At 44.4% G+C, this 20,289-nt stretch overlaps 1 protein-coding gene across 2 annotated transcripts in view; it reads right to left on the reverse strand.

Annotated features, from left to right (window-relative positions):
• VPS35L (VPS35 endosomal protein sorting factor like) overlaps positions 1 to 20,289 on the reverse strand; it is a 59,305-nt gene that overhangs the window by 20,577 nt on the left and 18,439 nt on the right. For both annotated transcript variants that reach the window (XM_064153842.1, XM_064153843.1), the window contains exons 13-26: positions 20,167 to 20,244; positions 19,707 to 19,829; positions 17,904 to 17,950; positions 15,701 to 15,812; positions 15,328 to 15,444; positions 14,437 to 14,490; positions 13,997 to 14,077; positions 12,521 to 12,583; positions 11,450 to 11,535; positions 9,835 to 9,915; positions 7,311 to 7,374; positions 4,617 to 4,715; positions 3,793 to 3,870; positions 2,513 to 2,627 (exon numbers count right to left, since the gene is read on the reverse strand). In XM_064153842.1, the coding sequence (XP_064009912.1) occupies positions 2,513 to 2,627; positions 3,793 to 3,870; positions 4,617 to 4,715; positions 7,311 to 7,374; positions 9,835 to 9,915; positions 11,450 to 11,535; positions 12,521 to 12,583; positions 13,997 to 14,077; positions 14,437 to 14,490; positions 15,328 to 15,444; positions 15,701 to 15,812; positions 17,904 to 17,950; positions 19,707 to 19,829; positions 20,167 to 20,244 (1,198 nt within the window). The remainder of the gene's footprint in view (positions 1 to 2,512; positions 2,628 to 3,792; positions 3,871 to 4,616; positions 4,716 to 7,310; positions 7,375 to 9,834; positions 9,916 to 11,449; positions 11,536 to 12,520; positions 12,584 to 13,996; positions 14,078 to 14,436; positions 14,491 to 15,327; positions 15,445 to 15,700; positions 15,813 to 17,903; positions 17,951 to 19,706; positions 19,830 to 20,166; positions 20,245 to 20,289) is intronic.

A 20,289-nucleotide genomic window follows, 5' to 3' on the forward strand; every position in this document is an offset into this window, starting at 1 on the left:
TAAAGCTGCACCTTCCATCACCCCATTAGCTTCCTACTGCTGACCAAAATTCACTGTATTAAAGAAAACCTATTCTAAGAAAAAATACTATTACAGTTTTCTAATACTGAAGGACTTGGGTGAGTTCAAAGGAGCACCACACAGTTGCTTTGATCAATGGAGTGGCAAATGCCAGCAGCAAGACTTTGATTTGATAGAGGAAATGGGAGCAGCAGGACAGTGGCACTGATGGCCTGGGACCATTGTCCCTGAAGACTGGCAATGAGGCACAACCCAAACCCTCCACTTAGCAGATTAGCTGTGGCTCTCCAGTTGCTGGCAGTTTATCAGTGCAACCCTGAGCCTGGCTAACTTTATTTACTACTCTGACCCTCTCACCCTCTATATAATAAAGGAATCTTTTCATTTCCCTTTACCCTCCCCCCCCCGAAGAAAAAGGTACTTTTACTCCCTTTTGAACTTAGATACATTGGCATTTAGAGAAATCCTCCTGCTGCCAACAGAAGCCTACCCTGTGCAGTTCAGTTTGGTTAGATGTTTAAGTGCAGACTCACCTCACTCAAGCTGCCAGACTCCCTGGAGGTACTCAAAATTAAAATAAGGGGAAAACATCCAAGACTTTAACTCATGAAAACCAACATCTGGAATCTCTAAAGAGAAACAGCACACACATGCATGCCCTACTGCTGACTGAGCTATCAGATCAGGTACATTACCTTTCAGTTTTATTTCTCTTCCCAGTTTAACCTGATTAAGCTAATTCCAATCTGCATAAAATAAAGGTTACACACAAGGCACAATTCACTTCCTGGCTTAATGCTCTCATTAACTGCACATTCTCAAATGTTCCACTTCGTGCTGCACTGGTTTTAGTAGACCAGTGTCTAATTGGCCTCAGTTAACTCTCTGGATTTAAATCTGCTGTTCTGAATCCATCAGCACTTCTTCACATGCATTCAACTGAGACATGGATAAAACTGTGCTTAAAGTAACTTCCAAGGACACTTCATCTGACTACAGCACACCAGAACATGCAAAAACTGTTCACAGAAGAGCCTAGCTGGTTAAGACAAGTGAACTGGTTAACTCATGCAAGTGAACTGGTTAACTCATGCAAGTGAACTGGTTAACTCATGCAAGTGACATGGCTCTGAGTACCAGTTATGCTCAAAAGAGTTTTCCTAAAGAAGCAAAAAATGTGTTTAACATTAAAACCTCAGTAAACAAGTGACTAATTGAGCACCAGAGTTTTGTACATGCTTCATTTCAACAAAAGCTGAGGCGGGCAGCTTCTGCTCCCCTCTCTGGCTGCTGAGTCTGAACTTCAGGAGAGTGTTAACAACTGCACATTTTAGATACCTGAGCTCCTAATGCTTGAAAGATAGCAGTGAGGATCCTATTCATTGTTAAGGGAGTGCACTGCGTGCAGACACCAAACAGCAGCTGTGCACATTTATAAGCTCTGTGCACATTTATAAGCTCTCAAAGAGAACACTACAGGAACTGCTTTGGGTTTGCATCCAACAGGAGATGCACTGCAACACAAGAAGAACAAATACTGCTAGCAGGGAGAAGGCAAACTGCTCAATTAGACAGAACACCAGAGCCCATTTTTGGGCTGTTACCTACAAAGAAACTGCACACCACCAGCTGCACAACACCAGAGTCTGCAGCTCTTTTATTTGCACACCATACTCAGACACAACAGCCAGCTTTACTCTAAATCCCTGAGCTTTGCTCTGTGGGCAATGTCAGGTTCAAAACAAAGAAATGCTGCAGTCACCCTACACTAAAAAGTCTTCATCAGCATCCTAAGTCAGCCTGTTTGTGTAGCTGGAACGTACTGGTAAATACAGAGCTTGGAAAACAAGCTCTCAGGAAGAAGCACAGAGCTAAAACAAAGCATTCACAGCTACAACAAGAGATGCTGCAAAGTAATCAATTTATTACTTTCCCAGCACCACTGAGAACATGTTGAGGAAAAGCTTTTCCCACAGAAAGCAGGCACTTAAAGGCAGTATTAAAGCTGCAAAACAAAGTAGGATGACATCACTTTAAACAGGGAAATGGCTCAAGTATAGAATCATAGAAGGGTTTAGGTTGGAAAGAACCTCAAGGATCATCCAGTTCCAACACCCTGCCATAGGCAGGGACACCTCCCACTAGAACAGGTCTCTCAAGACTTCATCCAGCCTGGTGCTGAACACCTCCCTGGGCAACCTGTGCCAGTGTCTCACCACCCTCACTGCAAAGGACCCTTCTCTAACATCCAGTTTGAATCTCCTCTCTGCCAGTTTTAAACCTGTCAACTAGAGTCAGCTGTCTTGGTTACTGAGATCACAGCATTGGTGTCAGAACTGAAGAGCTGCTTAACACGTGTGAAGTTTTCACTGTAACACTGCTGTACTTTAATTATGTCATAAATACAAGACTTAGAAGTTCAGCCGAGTTAATATTTGCAATTAGAAATCTTGCTGAAATCAGAGAACTTTTAAGTAGATAAAATCCTTACCTTGTGAAAGGCACTGATTAGCCAGAGCTACCTGTCCAGAGTGTAAATAGAGATTGAGACGAGTGAAGATGCTGCTCAGCGATGGAATTGTAATGAAGCAGAAGGCAACACAAGCCTGGAGCAGATTGAAAAAGTTGAAACTGAAGAAGATTCCCAACTTGGACTTACAGCAATCATCACTGATTTTATACACAATTAGGAATCAAAAACTTTAAATCAGTTTTGTGGAAGGCTCTTAGTAAAAAAGCCAAATATTAGGTGAAGCCCAAAATCAGCAACTTCAGATTTCTCATTATTATTCCCATACTTGCAACAATATTTATTATTGCTGTCATTACAAGTAGATTAACTCAAAACTCACTCAAAGAGTAACCATCTTGCAGCTCAAGGCCAAAATCTAAGTAGAAAAGCAGATGACTGTTGCCCAGGGACAGCCTATTTGCTACACTGGGCAAAGCAGGTGCCTTGTGTATGTGTGGCAGGAGGAAGTAGGTCTAGAGCAGCATGCTGCAACTTCAGAGCTCCTGGAGTAGCCCAGACCCCTGGATGGAGAGCAGCTCCCAGTGTCTCCCTAGCTATCCTTAGTCTAGAACACCATGCACTGGTGCTGTGAACAAAAATCCATTAACAGCAGCACATGCAAACTCCTTCCCAACACACAACCGTAATTCACTGCTGCACTTCAGGTGAGAGGAAAGGCAGACAACAACTTGCATAGCCTGTGACAGTTCAGAGCTCGTGGCGGGGCTGGACTTGACCTCTAGAGGTCCCTTCCAACCCCTACCATTCTAGGATTCTATGCCCACACCTGTATAGACTCATAGGCACAAAAGCCAAATGCAGAAGGCTGAAATTCCAATGCTGCTTTCAGCACACCTGCACTGCTGTTAGGAGACAGAAGCTCAAACAGATTCTCTTCTCCCTATCTCTCCTTCCTGTGACTGAGTTATACAGACATTAAGTGTTTTATTCAAATGTCATTTCAAAGGCTCAGCTTTATAGCATTCACATAAACACCTCTCCAGTAAGTCTGCCTTTAGAGAGGGAGTCAATCTTGCTGCTCTTTCTTAACACAAAACTCTTCTGAGATGCTTTGGGTCTTGTTTTGCTGGCAGCATTTGGCTTTCAGGAGCGAAGATCGATGGTAAAAAGCCAAAATGAGACTACAAACAGTGCCACAAATACTAACAGTGGTTGTGTAAAAGCACTACACTTAGGTGGCAGCAGATAACAGTATCTGCTAAGGAGGCAGGCTCAGAGTTTAGCAGAGTAAGACCTACCCTGACAAACGCAGCAGTCTTTCTGGAATGATTTCCTCTCATCACCCTTCTTGTTTCCATTGCCAGCTGGTTCACAGACTGTACATGACAAACAGAAGTAAAGGATATGTTAGGTCGATGGCAAGTAACAAGTGCATGTTGCACTGCATGCACTTAGAGAACAGGACCCCAGTATGGTGTGGCCTCACTGTACTGTTTGGGTTTTGGTTGGAGAGCTCCTGCAGCTGCGTTTGAAAGCAAGTATGACTGTGAAGGTTTGTGAATTAATTCAGTCATAGTGCTGTCATCACATCCTCCCTGGTGTAAAAACACTCATTTCTGCCCGGAACACTTCAAACCCACCCACAAAACACAACCAACCAAAATACTAACAGGACTGAAGAGAAGATACAATGCTGCAAAGGAGTGGGACACAGCTAATGCTCACCTCGCATGTGGCTCAGTACAAAGAGATTCACCTTCCCTACCACAGCAGCACTCGGCCTGTATCTGCAGCTAGACACACTCTAATCTCTCTTAGATGGAGGGTTAGAGAAGACAGAACCCCAATTTTGAATGCAGAAAAGTGCCATTTATTTTATTACACCTGACATCTCTTGCAAGATTGGCACTCTTTTTTGTTGCAATGACACCATGCATGCTTGTCAAGTGAGAATTTCAGACAACTCATGGTGATAAAATATGAGATCAAAGTGTACTTTAAAAATACCTGATAAAAAGGCTGCAGACTTATTTTGACACAGACCAATAATCTGGGCAGGCAATGGGGGAACTGCAAATGTATTCCCAGTGATTAAGAGTGTGTAGCTGAAACTGTAGCTTACATGGATCAGTTGGATTAGTACAGGCTCCAGATTGCAGAACATTGACCTGGCTTCAACATAGAAACTCAGCTGTTGTTCAAAGTCACGGCCAAAGGAAACCTAAAACAGACAAAGACCCTTCAGTTTCACATTGGCAGGCCATTAGCTTCAGGAAACACAAAACTGGCTGTGGAGAGAGCACAGGTATGCAAAAGTCAGAAACCTCGTACAAGAAAAAAACCCAAGCATTAATGACCAAGTAACACCTGGAGAATCTCTGTGCTTTGCACTGTGTTCTGAAGGAAAGGGTTCAGGAAACTTTGAAAGCCCTACAAGGGGTTTTTGGTTTGCACTCCACAGCATTGTCTACCTCACAGATGAAATCTTTATCAAGAATCCAACATTCAAATCCTGGATTTGTGAAGCATCCTCAAAACAGAACTGAATCTTCACAGAATGTGGGGGAAAAGGCTTAGTGTGCTTCCTATTTCAAAAGCCAAACAACAAGGGAAAAACAAAACAGCACAGAAAAAAACAGAAATAGCTCCATGAAGCTGTCTTCAGATCCCTCTCATTTCTCATAGACAAAAAGAAATGAGCACTTTCCTAGCCAGTTATGCCAGGAAGAGAAGCGGGTTTGGTTAATGAATGGAAGCTTATATAAGATGGCAAAAGCCTGCAACCTTTCATGCTAGCAGGGAAGAAGTCAAAAAGCAAGCTTGGTGTGGGAACACCCCACTTCCACTCTCGAGATCTGGAAAGGCCAAGTGCTGTCAGCTGGAGTGTCTCAGCTGTCAATTAACAGCCAAGGAAGAGAAACAGTCTCCAGGCAGCCTACACTTATGCACTCAAATGGAATGGGTTTTCTCTCCTACCAGAGGAGAAGGTTGCATCAGTTAGTGTTTCTCAAGCCACATGCAGAAGAATTTTTTACAGAATTACAATTAAAACTGCATTGAATCCATAGAGAAAGATCAAAGGGACCTGCACCAGAACACAAAGGGCTGCTGCTTACATTACAGACAACTGACAACTGCCTTTGCCTTTGCCCTGTTTGTGCAACTGCTGACTCCTGAGTCTTAGCCTCAGGAAAACTTCTCTAAGAATGTAAATGTTTCCACAAAAAGCTGACTGGAAGTCACAACTGCTTTGGCCTCCACATCTTAAGGTGTGCTGCTCTGAAATCTATAACTAGGCATTTGCTGCTATTAGGCTTTCTCCCCCCCTTCCCCAAAACAAGACTGTAAAGCCACATGAGCGTGGGAACTCCTGCTAGAGGCTGTTATACAACATTATACTGCATATAAACTTCATAAAGCAAAATGATGCTAAATAGCCTATTATACTGGCTAAAGAGAAAGCAGCCAGCCACAGCCAGAGCCACAGAACTGCAACAAAGGAGAGAGAGAACAAGCTGTCAGCTCTGACTGTGTGAAAGAAAAGCCAAGCACTGGGAGTACCTGGTTAGAGAATAAAGAGAGCTTGGGAACATCTCTCTACACCAACCTGACACCTCAAACTCAACAGACAAGAGCAAAAGATTTTATGATGATGCAAGGGAAGGAAGGGTTGAAAATTACCCTCAAGATCAAAAAGCTGAGACAAAATACCTTGTTTATGAATGGAAATGAACAGAGAGAAGAGTAACAGAACCACAGAATGGTAGGGGTGGGAAGGGAGCTGGAAAGACCCCTGAGTCCAACACCCCCCTGCCCCAAGGTGCTCAACAGAGCTCTGGGTAGCCTGATCCAGTTGAAGATGCCCCTGCTTACAGCAGAGGGGGTTGGACTGGATGTCCTTTGGAGGTCCCTGTCAACCCAGACCATTTTATGCTTCTGTTCCATTTCTGTTTTGCAAATCTAGTGCTGGTTCCAGATTTGCACAAATGAATCACTCCCATAAATCAGCAACCTCTCCGAAGCTGTGACAGGCAAGGCTTAAATTGCTGTTTGGTTTTGCAATGCTTCCCATGTTTTCTGCAAGACTTCAAAGCCCAACAGAAAACCTGATTAAAGAACCAAGATGTGCACTTTGAACCCTCCCACTGCACCACAGCAGCTTCAACACTACAGGACTTCTTTCGGCACATGCAGGCTTACCTCACTAAAATACACAGGTTGGGGCTTTCAGAGGTCTTAAGCAAGTCAGACACATAGTGTCTGCCTCAGACAGAGGCACCTGCTTCTGGAAGGTGTCCAGAGAAGGGCCACAGGGATGATCAGAGGGCTGGAGCACCTCTCCTACAAGGAGAGACTGAGGCAGTCAGGGCTGCTCAGTCTGGAGAGGAGAAGGCTCTGAAGTGACCTTATTGTGGCCTTTCAGTATCTTAAGGGAGCCTACAAGAAAGCTGGGAAGGGACTTTTTAGGCTATCCAGCAGTTATGGGACTGGGGGGAATGGAACAAAGCTAGAAATGGGTAGATTCAGACTGGATGTTAGGAGGAAGTTCTTCAGCATGAGGGTGGTGAGAGCCTGGAACGAGTTGCCCGGGAGGGGCGGTGGAAGCCTCATCCCTGGAGGTGTTTAAGGCCAGGCTGGAGGAGGCTCTGGCCAGCCTGATCTAGTGTGAGGTGTCCCTACCCATGGCAGGGGGGCAGGAACTAGATGGTCCTTGCAGTCCCTTCCAACCCTGACTGATTCTATGGTTCTCCTGGGGATCCCACAGAAATCCCAGCTATCAGGTACACCCCAACAGTTGCACACAGCTGCCACTCACCATTTTGATGAATCCATTTATCAAAGCTGCTAACATTCTTTTCTCATCCTCAAGTGTCAGTGCACTGGAAGGGAAAATTTACATAGTAAATGATAGAATACCACTTATTTGTAAGGGTTCAAGGGACACACAGTAGCTTGTATAAGGTAATATCCATATAAAGTACTTCTTGCAGACTAAGACCACTGAGCTCAGCATTTTAGTCACAAAGCAACAAAGCCAGTTTTAACAGGAGCATCACCAAATCAAGCATGCACCAAACCAAATGCCACATTTTAAGGCAAATGTGAGAATTGCTGAAGATGTCTTTAGATTTTACAGGAACTCAGAATTCGACATCAGGAGTAGGAAGCCAAGTTAATCTTCCTTACTGCAGCAAGTAAGTGGCTTCAGCCTTGTGTTACAGCATGACAACTTAAGTAGGAAGTGATGACAAAACCAAAGAAATTAGTGAAGCTGTTCTTAGAAGAAAGTTGCCCTACTTAAGAAGAAAAGCTTTGCAAATACACTTTCAATAGTATATGTGGTAGTGAATGTATTTAGTTGCAACACAACATTAGTTTGTTTCATTTGGCTCCTGAGGGAGGTTCTTTGAGGGTTTTTTATGCTTTGGGATTTTTTGATTTTTATTGTGGTTTGTTTTGGGTTTGGTTTAGTTTGTTTGGGTTTAGTTTGTTGTTATTATCTGGTTGTTTTTAAGCACTGCCACATAATGTAATAACTCATTAGCACCACCTTGTTACCATGCTGCCTTTTTGATCTTTCAGTAAGGATCCACCTAAGCCTGTATGTAAAATGAGTTCCTCTCTAAGATTATCAGAGATACCTCTTTGTGACACTATTCTACAGCAAGAGCCCAAATCTCACTCAAAACAAATTTACATCACATGAAAATGCATTAAGTCAAGCCCATTAGACTGAAAATGGATGAACACAAAGTTCAGCTACAATTAACTAACACAATTTAATCCTTTTACTGTTATATGCTTTGACCTTTAGTATATCAGTTACCAATTTCCTAGCTCAGACAGCAGATGGGAAGAGAACAATAGTTTTATTATACACATTCAGTAAAGGAGGAAAGAAAATCTCAGCACGATTAGCTCGTTAGTGCATTGCCAATCAAAAGAGTCAAGTGATGGGCTCTGAGAGGCTCAGCAGACTTGTAATGAGATCTTCAGGTCAGTTGTGGGTTTCCAGTTCAATTCTGAATCAGACCCCTACCAGTCTAAAGGCCGTTACCCTCCACCAGCTGTCACAGGGATCAGGGAGCTCCACACAATGGGTTGGCAGTTTCCCGAGCCAGGATGTAAGAGCGGAGATGGAATTTACTTCATTAGTTAGAATTTATGATGATTTGCCAGAAAGAGATGACAGAGCAGAACCAGCTAAGCACTGCTGGTTTAGGGCATCTTAGGGATCCCAACAAACTACCAAATTGCTTTGGCCAAAACGTCAGAGCAAGCACCACATATGCACTGACAAACACTGCTTCACTTTTTAAAGCTGTTTTTGCTTCACCACATTGCTCCATTTCAAGACTGAAGTAGCTTTTAGTGCAAGATATAGCCAAATAGAGTGTTCTAACCCCAAATAAAGCACTCTAGCTGGTAGGAATTGCAATTACATGCCAAATGGGACTTCTTTATCACCAATAAATCTTGCATTCGTGGCATACTAGGGCTGAGAAAGTTAAATTTCCTTTACAGTGTCTGCCATACTAAGAGGCTCTGGGCTCTGAATGCCAAAAGAAATTGTGTCCTTTACAAGTCTACTCAACCCAAACTAGATCTTGGCTTTCAAACCTAAACTTTGCAGCATTGTGCTTCTGTCCCTATTCAGTCAGACACAAATTACTGTGTGACTTTTGAAAGCTACCTACAAACCACAACTGTTTTCCACACTGCAGAACTGCTATTCAAACAGTGAGTGTGCAACAGGGCACCCAGGATCCCTAATAACTTCAGCACTCAAAGTGAAGTGGAAAAGCGGAGGAATTAGGGGAAAGACATTGATGGTTCAAGAGGTTCTTCTCTATTCTAGTTTCCCCTTCTCAGGCTCCCTAGAGACCTTCCAGGTGTCCTTTTACAGATTTCACACTCCTTTGTAAGGGATGAAACAAGTGGCCAAAGGTCTGAGCACGGCAATCTGTGCTTTAATGGCAACCTGTTCACTTGCATCTCACAAGTGGTTTATTACTTACTGCAACTCAGAGGAAACTGGTTCCACTCTGCAAAGGATTTTTTAAAGATTGGATTGCTCTGTGTCTCTGCTTCCCAAGAAAACTCTCCAAAAGCACTGCTACTTTTCTTTTCAAATTCTGCTCCAGTGCTGAAATTGGAGCAGTAATTAAAGAGCAAATGGCACGTGCTGCCACTTCACTGCACAGCTCTTCCCTCCCCGCTAATTGGATTCCTGTCTTAATCCACCACAAAACAAACAGCCTCAGAAACGTGAACCTGGACACCCAGCAGACAGCCTTTGCATAGACACCAGTTATTAGTGTGAGTCAAGAGAGTCTTACTTCACAGAGTCATGCATGGTCTTGCAGATATGCAGAAGGGCATTGAGGATAACAGGGTCCTTTGTAGATTCCTGCTGGTGCCTGGAAAATGGTTTAGAGACAGTGATGAGAAGTCTTGCTCTGCTGAAATGCAGAACAGTGAAGAGAGTAACACCAGCCTAATGCCTAGTTCCAGCTGTCTGTGTTGTGTGACACCACAGAAGTTTGATGTTCATCATTTTCAACCAGAACTCCAAAGATCAGGTGGTTCAGAGATGCACAACCCCCACAAATGCCAGTCAAGGAATATTATCTTAATACACGGGGCTCTACTGCCAAGCCACAGAATCTGACTTCTCAATGGACACAACAAGTTAGATGTGTGACACTGAGGCAATTTAAGAACACCAAAACAAAGCAAACCTAGATCTAGTAAAAAGAAACAGAGTTTCTCAGCTCCTGATGGATGGGCAGGAAGGACTAACGGCATGTTCAGGCACACAGGTGCAAGTGCAGTGGAATGCCTCTTAGACAATTAAGGAGCTGCAGCATCTCTCACACAAGCAAAGGCCAAGAGCTGTGACTGTTCGGCCTAGGGAAGAGAAGCCTGAGGGGGCTGCTTATCAGTTTGTATAAATATCTGAAGGGAAGGGGGAAAGGCAAAAGAAGTGTTTCAGGGAAGCTGGTAATTATTTGAAAAGAAAAGGGCTGTTTGGCTGTACAGTATTTGCAGAGGGAGCTTCAGCCTCCAAGTTCCTTTTCAGCTGTGCAGATGCTGATTTTCCTGCCTAATGGAGTTTGTAGGAAGAGGCTGCCTCTTCCTCCCGTGCAGCCAGGGAACAGCTCTGACCTGTCACATCAGTTGGAATTCCAAAGAAGTTTCATAAACCAATTAAGGCAACATAATTAAAAAAGCAAACCACTTCAGCTAACAACTATTTTGCTAACCCAAAGCAAGTCAGCATTAATATAATTATCTCCATTTCATCTCTCTTTGACAAAATTGACATCTCCTTCCATAGCCTGGAACAACTTCACAAGCTACGTGGCCTATATACTGCCTCACCTTCCCTAGTCATCTGTGCTAGTTTGAAGCTAGCTGGAGTATTTTGGTGAGAACTAGATGCTAGGCTGTGAAAAAGAAACAGTGGTGATGTCTGCTGCACTCATAGGCTTGCTGAGATGTGTAAAAGCAAGAACATAAACACAGATAACAGAGTTGCTCTCTGGCTCTGGCTGCCTGCACTTCTCTTCCTAACCTACTGTGTAACTAATCCTTGTGCTTCCTAACCCCCCAGCCGATTCTCCAAACTCACCTTGCACATAAGGCAAAGTCTGGGATAAGGTAGAGGGGTGGGAAGGAGGTGGAAGGGTGGTTGGGAGCCCCTGCTGGGGACTCTGGTTTCTGGGAGGGCTGCTGTGTTTCTGTATTAGCTTTTTAACTTGGCTGCATACATTGTAAATACCTGCTTGTATCTTGTGCTGAGCTGTAAATATAAAGCTTCATCTTGGTTTTCAGCTTGGCTGAGCCTAGTTTGGGTGATTTCATAAGAGTGGGGGGGCAGGTAACACCCAAACCATCACATCACCACCCAGTACATTTCCCCAAACCCTTCAGAGTGAATTCTTCACTTACTTAATAAAAGATTCCATAATGCACTTGCAAACCTCCACTCTCACACTTTCCTTCTGGAACATATCCAGAAATGGCAAGAATTTCTCCTGGAAGTACAAATACATAAGCAAAACAAGGAGGTATTTTCCACACAACACCCCAAACCAATCATTTGGCTACGTTTGCTCACTGCAGCTGGTTTAGCTAAAATGATTGCAGTGGTTTTTGAAGACAGCAATTGTGTGAAACAAGTGGAAAAGCACTGATGGCTGCAAGATGCATCACATTCATTGGCTGAAGAGATCCAGATCAAACCACAAAGCACAGAACTGTCTGAATCAAACGTTGCAAAGCAATCATATGCTCAACCATGACAAATTCAGGTGTCTATGGGAAGGAAAGTCAGGATATTAAAAACAGTGAAAACAGGCCAGATGCCAGCAATCACACTGCACGTGTCCAGGACAACTCAGGAAGGACCAAGACACTCAAACTTTCTTCAAAGATAAGGGTTTATTTCTTAAGACACTAAAAGAATCATTTTCTGCATCATCTCAAGAACAGAGCAGGGGTTGGGGTTTGAGAACTGAAAAACCTCTAAACAGGACTCCAAACCCACAGGGTCAGTCTGGAATTTTACTCCTCTACTGGTATCAGTACTTTGACACGAGCTGTCAATCTCACAACAGGTAGAGAAGGAAGAACCTAAGAGTCTCTGACCCCCCTAAGTTTCACTTTGTTTCAGTGCCAAACATAAGGCCCAGGACAGGGCACATTAATGATATATGCAACCAAAGAAATAGCTGTCAGCAATTACATCTTCCACTGCCACCTATGGCACGGTGACAAACTTAAGAGAAGCTAACAGTCCCAGGGGAAAAGGAAGGCACAGAAAATTGATGTTAGAAAAATGAATATTTAAGTAGTGAGTAGCAAAAAGCTTCCAAAAGCTCTCTGCACTTTACCTACTCAATAAAAAGTTCTCTGGCTATGTGAGATTGCAAATAATCCAAATATCCAAGCCAGGTAATTTCTCTTGCAGAAACATTGCAAATTACTCAGTAAAAATGTCTTAACCAGAATATCACTTACCACTGAGAAAAGCAGAGAGAAGTCAGAGATGTAGGTAATAACTTTCTGAATAATTGACTGCAGCTAGAGGGAAGGAAAGGAAAAAATTGGAAAATGATTGTAGTATGAGTTAAGACTATCCACAGCACAGACTATTGCTCCTTAGTTATTTACAGAGCACTGGGTTGGAAGACACTTAGACTCACAGAATCAGACAGGCTGGAGGAGACCTCCAAGCTCATCCAGTCCAATCTAGCACCCAGCCCTGCCCAATCAACCAGACCATGGCACTAAGTGCCCCAGCCAGGCTTGGCTTCAACACCTCCAGCCACAGCAACTCCACCACCTCCCTGGGCAGCCCATTCCAATGCCAATCACTCTCTCTGACAACAACTTCCTAACAACATCCAGCCTAGACCTGCCCTGGCACAGCTTGAGGCTGTGTCCCCTTCTTCTGCTGCTGGGTGCCTGGCAGAAGAGACCAACCCCACCTGGCTACAGCCTCCCTTCAGGCAGCTGCAGACAGCAATGAGCTCTGCCCTGAGCCTCCTCTGCTGCAGGCTGCACACCCCCAGCTCCCTCAGCCTCTCCTCACAGGGCTGTGCTCCAGGACCCTCACCAGCCTTGCTGCCCTTCTCTCCACATCTTCCAGCACCTCAACATCTCACTTGAATGGAGGAGCCCAGAACTGGATACAGCACTCAAGGGGTGGCCTGAGCAGTGCAGTGCTGAGCACAGGGGCAGAAGAACCTCCCTTGTCCTGATGGCCACACTGCTCCTGAGCCAGCCCAGGATGCCTTTGGCTCTGCTGCCCACCTGGGCACACTTCAAGCCTTCATCCACATAATTTCTGTTCCCAAAGCAGAATCAACTACAGCTATGCTGTTCATAGCAGATGGTTTTCCAACATGCCCTTCAGAACTCATTTGACAAGAAGCTGAGCAGCCTGCCTGCCCTTCAGTTGTTCTTCACTTGTTCTCCAGCTGTCTACACTTAAACTCGACCAAAAGAAACAAACAGAAACTCACCAAAACAGCTTGCTTCTTTTATAGTCACTTTATCTACCCTCCAAATAACCACAAAATCTTCTTCTAGAACCTCTCCAACTAATCCATCTCTCACCTGGCATGCAGTCTCCAGAACTGGACACAGTAATTCACAGAAGCCATAACAATGCCAAGCAGAAATGGACTATTTGATGGTTTACCTCTGTTCAAACAGCCTGTCATGATTGCTAATTTCCTTCAACAGAACACCACAGCTGATGCAGGAATCAGCATAAATCATTCTGGTTTAACATTTCTCTGAACTGAAAAACTTATGTGCAGAGGAAACTGGAGGAACAAGTCAAAGCATTACACTGTTCCAAAAGGCTTCCCAAACTACAGTCAGGGTTTAAAAAAATTAATTCTGTGGTAAGAGACATCACTAATACTTAACTGCCTCTAAGAGAATCCACATGAGGCTTTTACAGACTGGGCAAAATAAATTCTTTACCTGTGGGTAAGCATCTTCAAATGCTCGGTCAGGAGTCATGTGCTTGATCACATCAGCCAAAACTGTATTGACCTCTCGCTTCTGTGCAGCAAAAAATGAGGTTACAAAATAGTCATGCAGTCAGCACTTAAATCACTGAAAGCCAGGTGGGGAATTTACTTCCATTTCCCAAAGCATCAGCTTCTACACGCTGCAGTTAACCCAGGAACTTTACCACAGCCCCAGTAAATCCTTCCTTCACCTGCTCCATCTGCCATTAAAACACATAGCACCGGGACATGATGGTGACTCCTTCAAAGTCCTGTCTGCTGTCCCTACCCAGCTTCCATGAAAGGGAATACACTTTTGTCACTGCTTCTGTTTTTAACACCAAGCTGCAAATAAACCCACTGAGTTTGTATCCCAAAACCTTCCAAGGAGACAAAGCGACTTTCACCTACCGTAAAATGCCTGCAGGTGTACTCCACCCACACTTCAGCACAGTTGATGTAATCCTAGAAAGACAGGGGCCTTGTGTTAGCCAGACCTACAGGGCCTTAGCAGGCAGACACTAGCAGAAATTACACTTACAAGGATGAACTCCTCGAGATCCAGCACTAATGACAACCTTCCAACGTCACTCGTGTACAACAACCTTATGGAGAGTTGTGTAAAGGGTTAACCCTCCTGGAGATGGTCTGAACCTGACCCCAGGTGTAGTGGTTAGCCCACTCCCACTTCCCGTCTAGACCCCCTATAAAACCAGAGGAACTGCCTGTTTCTCTCTTTCCTTGCCCTCCCTTCCTGCCTGCCAGCAGCACCCTTGCTCCTGCTGCTCCTGTTTTGCCATGTGGCCACCCTACCACATGGTGAGACAACCACCTCCTGAGTCTGCCTCCATCCACAGCAATCAGTCTGGTTCTATATACATTTTGTATCTTGTTTCCCTTCCCTATACCTTTTTGTAACTCCTCTTAAGCACCTTTGATCTACTGTTAAAGTTTTTTCTCTTACCTTCCAAACTGAAGCAAGGCTGTTCTTTGGGTCTTTTGGCCCTTTTCACTCTCTACATCTAATTCATTTCTGTCCAAAGCAGGGAAAGGCATCCTATTATTGTATTGTTTGTTCTGTTAGGTTTTGAGTCTCTGGGAAGCTTAAATCAGACAAATGCACTAATAAATTGTTACAGTGGAGCAGAGCTGGGGAAAGCAGGGATCTTAAGCCCTCAATGCACAGCATCCTTTTGGCTTGGATCTACAGAAGGTAAATCCTGCCATGCTAACTGAACAACTGGCTACAGTTCTGCCCTAACCACAGCATCAGCAGGGATGTAGGACAGACAAGTAATCCACCTGTGGGTTCTTCAGCTTTGTTATAACCTTCCAGGCTTCATTCAGTATTTGATGGCGATCGCTTTCAGGAGGATCAGCCAATGCCAGGTTTAATCCCAAGGAGCGGAAGAGGAGATGCTGGAAGTCAATGAGACATTTTCAGTGAAACACAGGAGATGCAGAGTGTGCCTCCCAGAGCAGCACTGGGCTGACAGGCAGGTCTGGGCATCAAACCACCTTTTACTGCAATGGTGTGCAAGTGGTGTAGGTAAGGCAGAGTATAAAGCTCTCTGTCAGGCAAGGAACAGGAACTGTTACAAGCTGTGTAAGTAACACAGAGTCCCTCTGTCAGGCAAGGAACAGGAGCTGATACAAATCACATACAAAAAGTTACCTTTGGGAATCCAGATTCATCACACTCCTTAATCATGCCAATGAAATCCATAGATCTTGTGGCAATAAACTCTGCTCTGAAGGCTGACATGACTGAGTTCAACAGCAAGGCACTGCAACGAGCAGAACACAGATCAATGCAGCTCAACAGCAACTAACATTCTGTCGTCCCTCCATTCCCATCCCCCTCAACTTAGGCTGCCAACTGCCCCATGCCTACTCTAAATTTTGAAGGAGGGAATAAAGAAGAAACCCCCCTCATTAATCAAGCTTGCATCGATGAGGCTTAATAAAGCTATGCTAAGAAAAACCAGAAGGCATTAAACCACTGGAGAAAGTAACTCAGCCTGTAGAATACTTGTTCTACACCGAGGGTTTTTTAAGCCATGACTTTAGCAGAAGTTTATTAGAAGGAAGAAGTAAACCAGGAGCAGCTGACATGCTTAGAAACTTACCCTCTCCTTTTATGCACAGTTCAGAACTGTACTTTGGCAGGGCAAATCTCTGTTGACCTTTTTCTCCCTGAATTAGACTGTTTGAGCATTATAAAAGTCAGATTTCTATCAGCTGAATTAAACTAAGCCTCAGCAAACAGTCATTATGATATGATAACCAGCAATAACACCTTTAGACATCTCGAATTAATAATTCAGACCCATAATTTATTTGCAGCTGAAGTTACTGATGGAAGATGGAGCTCACTGCACTGCTGTAAAACCCAGCTTACTGCTACTGTTATGCAAACAGAAGAAACAGAATCCAGTCTAATTCAAAAGGCAATTCCTTTGGGCAAACTCAGCCATGAGATAGCACAGAAGCTGCCTCACAAAAACACTGTGTCCTTCCCTAGTCTAAAAAAGAGACAGTTTGAATACAGGGCAGTTTACCTTGAGGGGAATTCTGTGGAACACTCAAAATAGCCCAGCATGCTGTGTGCTGCTGCCTGGGCATTAGTGGTCTCACTGCAGTTTGCATTTCTCATTAGAGAAGTACTTCCAGTTCACTGGCCACATGCTTAGCTACAGAGCAGGCAGGCTGTCACTTCTCACTTAGATGGCTGCAGTGTCGTTCTTGGAGCATACTGAGGTTAAAGTTTTATATACTGATGCCTTCTTTTGACCGTCATGAGAAGACAAAAAGCACAGAGCTCCACTTTACAAGAAAACCACCACACTCTACAGAACATTGAAACTGGCTTCTTCAACTTTCCAATAAACAAAAGACATCCCCAGACTATTTCTTTCAAAAATCCCTCATCACATGCAACGTTTTGTCCTTCCCTCAAAGAGCAAATAGGCACAAGGAGCAAGCACCCATCCCACCTTTACAAGGAACGCTAAAAGGGAATTCAAAGATGAGTTCCACAAAACCAATCACCGTCTACACAACCTCTTCAATCCAGCAGAGCATGTGGTTTATCCTTCCCCACGTTATGCACCCTGGCACAACAGCTTCTTCATACCACACCTTTACAATCACACTTTGCCTGCACTCCTCCGCTCAGTCACAGAATGCGACTGCTGGCACCCCTCAGGTGAGGCACAAGAGTTTTGCTCCTCAGCCACTGCAGGACTGGACTGTACAAAGCACATAGAAAAATACAACAGGTAGCTCAAACCTTTATCGAATACACCCCTTCTACCCAATAAAATGAGCTGAGATTAGCTCATCAGCAAGACAAATTGCTTTCACACAGCTCAGAAAGTGCATCCGAGACTTTCAGACCCTCTTCCTGAACTACTCGCTGAAGGTGACTGCCTGTAGACTTGGAGGAGACATTTGGGGTACTTTGCATGTGAAAAAAAGCAGTTGCCTAAATAGCCATTTCCAAAGGTGTCAGCTGTTTTAAAGAGCCCTCCCTTGTAAAAGGCATGCACGGGCTGGCTGCAGGCAGTGGTGGCTAGGAAGGAGAAGGAAACTAGAAAAATGAAGCACAACCAGGAATCAGAGCTATCACTGATGGAGAACACATTACATGTCCCAGACTTTGGCTTAGGAGCCAAAATGAAGCAACCAAGTCAAATTACTTAACTTCTGCTCTGCAAGTAATCTACCATATTTTAGGATTCATCTCTGGAAAACAGGTGTTCATAATCATGGTTTAGAGAGCTCAAACGAGAGAGAGAGAGAGAGAGATTTATTACGGTGACTCATGAGTACTCATTACAGACAGTAATGAGTCTCCTGCATTGTGCAATACTTACTTGTTTCCCAGTTTTTTGCATCTCTCCATCATCTCAGTAAGAAGGACCTGAAAGAATTACTTATTAGAATCAGTGAGTAGAGGCCCTGAAAATAAATTTGGCTTTAGTTCCTGTAGCTATGTCTCCCAGGAGGAGTTTTAATTACCTACCCAATACATTCCAATAGTCCTGTCTTACCCTGTATTTACAGCACAGAACAGTGGTGCATAACTATGCATAAACCACTCCTACTCTGACAGGTGCAGTGGCATTTAAACCAAAACTACCGTTTGATGTAAGTCAAATCTGCAGTCTTGTAGCCATGCCATTTTTCAAAGTCAACACTATTTGCCAGCCAGGTCAATGATCTCTGGCAGGAGAGGTGAAGGTTGCCAAGGTTCTGCCACAGAACGCAAAGCAGACTGACATTAAAACATTCTGTTGATTATGTTAAGCAATTAAAAAGCTACAGCTCACTCAAATCACTTCTCTACCTCTACAACAGAAGAAACTGATGAATTTAGGAAATAAAAGGTTAAAACTAGCATGAAACAAACAGGAATACTGCCTTTGAGTGTAACCTGGGCTTTATTAGACCACACCTTGAGTATTGTGTTCAGTTCTGGGCCCCCCAGTTTAGGAGGGACATTGAGATGCTTGAGCGTGTCCAGAGAAGGGTGACGAGGCTGGGGAGAGGCCTTGAGCACAGCCCTGCGAGGAGAGGCTGAGGGAGCTGGGATTGTTTAGCCTGGAGAAGAGGAGGCTCAGGGGAGACCTTATTGCTGTCTGCAACTACCTGAGGGGTGGTTGTGGCCAGGAGGAGGTTGCTCTCTTCTCTCAGGTGGCCAGCACCAGAACAAGAGGACACAGCCTCAGGCTGCGCCAGGGGAAATTTAGGCTGGAGGTGAGGAGAAAGTTCTTCACTGAGAGAGTCATTGGGCACTGGAATGGGCTGCCTGGGGAGGTGGTGGAGTCGCCGTCCCTGGAGCTGTTCAAGGCAGGATTGGACGTGGCACTTGGTGCCATGGTCTGGCCTTGAGCTCTGTGCTAAAGGGTTGGACTTGCTGATCTGTGAGGTCTCTTCCAACCCTGATGATACTGTGATACTGTGTGATACTGTGTGAATGTTCTTCCTGCATAGAAAGAGAGTTTCTAGGCCATTTATATGTGCAGTTCTGGAGCCCCCAGCACAAGCAGGACATGGAACTGTTAGAGTGAGTCCAGGGGAGGGCCATGAAGATTATCAGAGGGCTGCAGCAGTTCTGCTCTGAGGACAGGCTACAAGAGTTGGGGTTCTACAGCCTGGAGAAAAGAAGGCTTCCAGTGGACCTTGGAGTGGCTTTCCAGTATCTGAAAGGGGCCTACAGAAAGGCTGGGGAGGGACTATTGACAAGATCTTGTAAGGACAGGATGAGGAGGAATGGGTTTGAAGTGGCAGAGGGGAGATTGAAACTAGATGTTAAGAAATGGTTCTCTGCAGTGAGGGTGGTGAGACACTGGCACAGGTTGCCCAGGGAGGCTGTGAAGCACAGAATCACCCAATGTGATCGAAGACGCATTGTGCTCCACAACCTCCCTGGAGGTGTTCAAGGCTAGGTTGGATGAGTCCTTGAGTGACCTGTTCTAGTGGGAGGTGCCCCTGTCTATGGCAGGGAGTTGGAACTGGCTGAGCTTTGAGGTCCCTTCCAACCTAAACCATTCTATAATTCTATACTTGCTTTCACACCCATCTAAGTGCTGACAGAGAGGGAGAGGGTAGCAGGCAAACCTGAACTCCTCATCGCAACACTTTCGTTAGTCTCAAGCACTGCCAGGCTTACTTACCTCGGGAGCACGGTATGCAATGCACTGTAAAATCCAGTCTATAGCAGGAGAATAGAGAGTCAGATACAAAGGAATCTCCACACACTGTTCCACCAGCTGATTCTGAACTGTATCCTCATGAATCTGTTGAGATGAAAGACAAAGCCACGGTTCTGTATTTGACAGCAGCTACGACAAGCTGGACAAAGGTTGTGTGTGAATGGAAACAACAGACAAGATCATGCAGATATCCTCAAGCATTCCTTGCATGCTGGGGAAAATCTATCAAGTTCACAACATGCATTATTAAGTACAGAAACACCCTGAATAAAGCAGTTTTAGCTTTTCAGAATGTGTCTAAAGTTCCCCATACTACACCTGGGCACAGGAAAGTTCCTAAGTCTAGATTTAAGAACTTCAATCTGTTCAGGATTAAGGAGTTTGTTTGTTGGCTCTGCAAAGGAAATTCCTCTTTACTTACTTGTTTAAATGTTAGAAGAAAGTCAAAGAAGTTTTTGTTAAGGCTTTCTTTCAGCTGTGGTGCCACTTCTATCCCAACCTGCATTGCAAGAAAAATCAAGACTTCAGCTGCATCTATCACCAC

The sequence above is a fragment of the Pogoniulus pusillus genome, chromosome 13 (genome assembly GCF_015220805.1).
Source record: "Pogoniulus pusillus isolate bPogPus1 chromosome 13, bPogPus1.pri, whole genome shotgun sequence".
NCBI lineage: Eukaryota > Metazoa > Chordata > Aves > Piciformes > Lybiidae > Pogoniulus > Pogoniulus pusillus.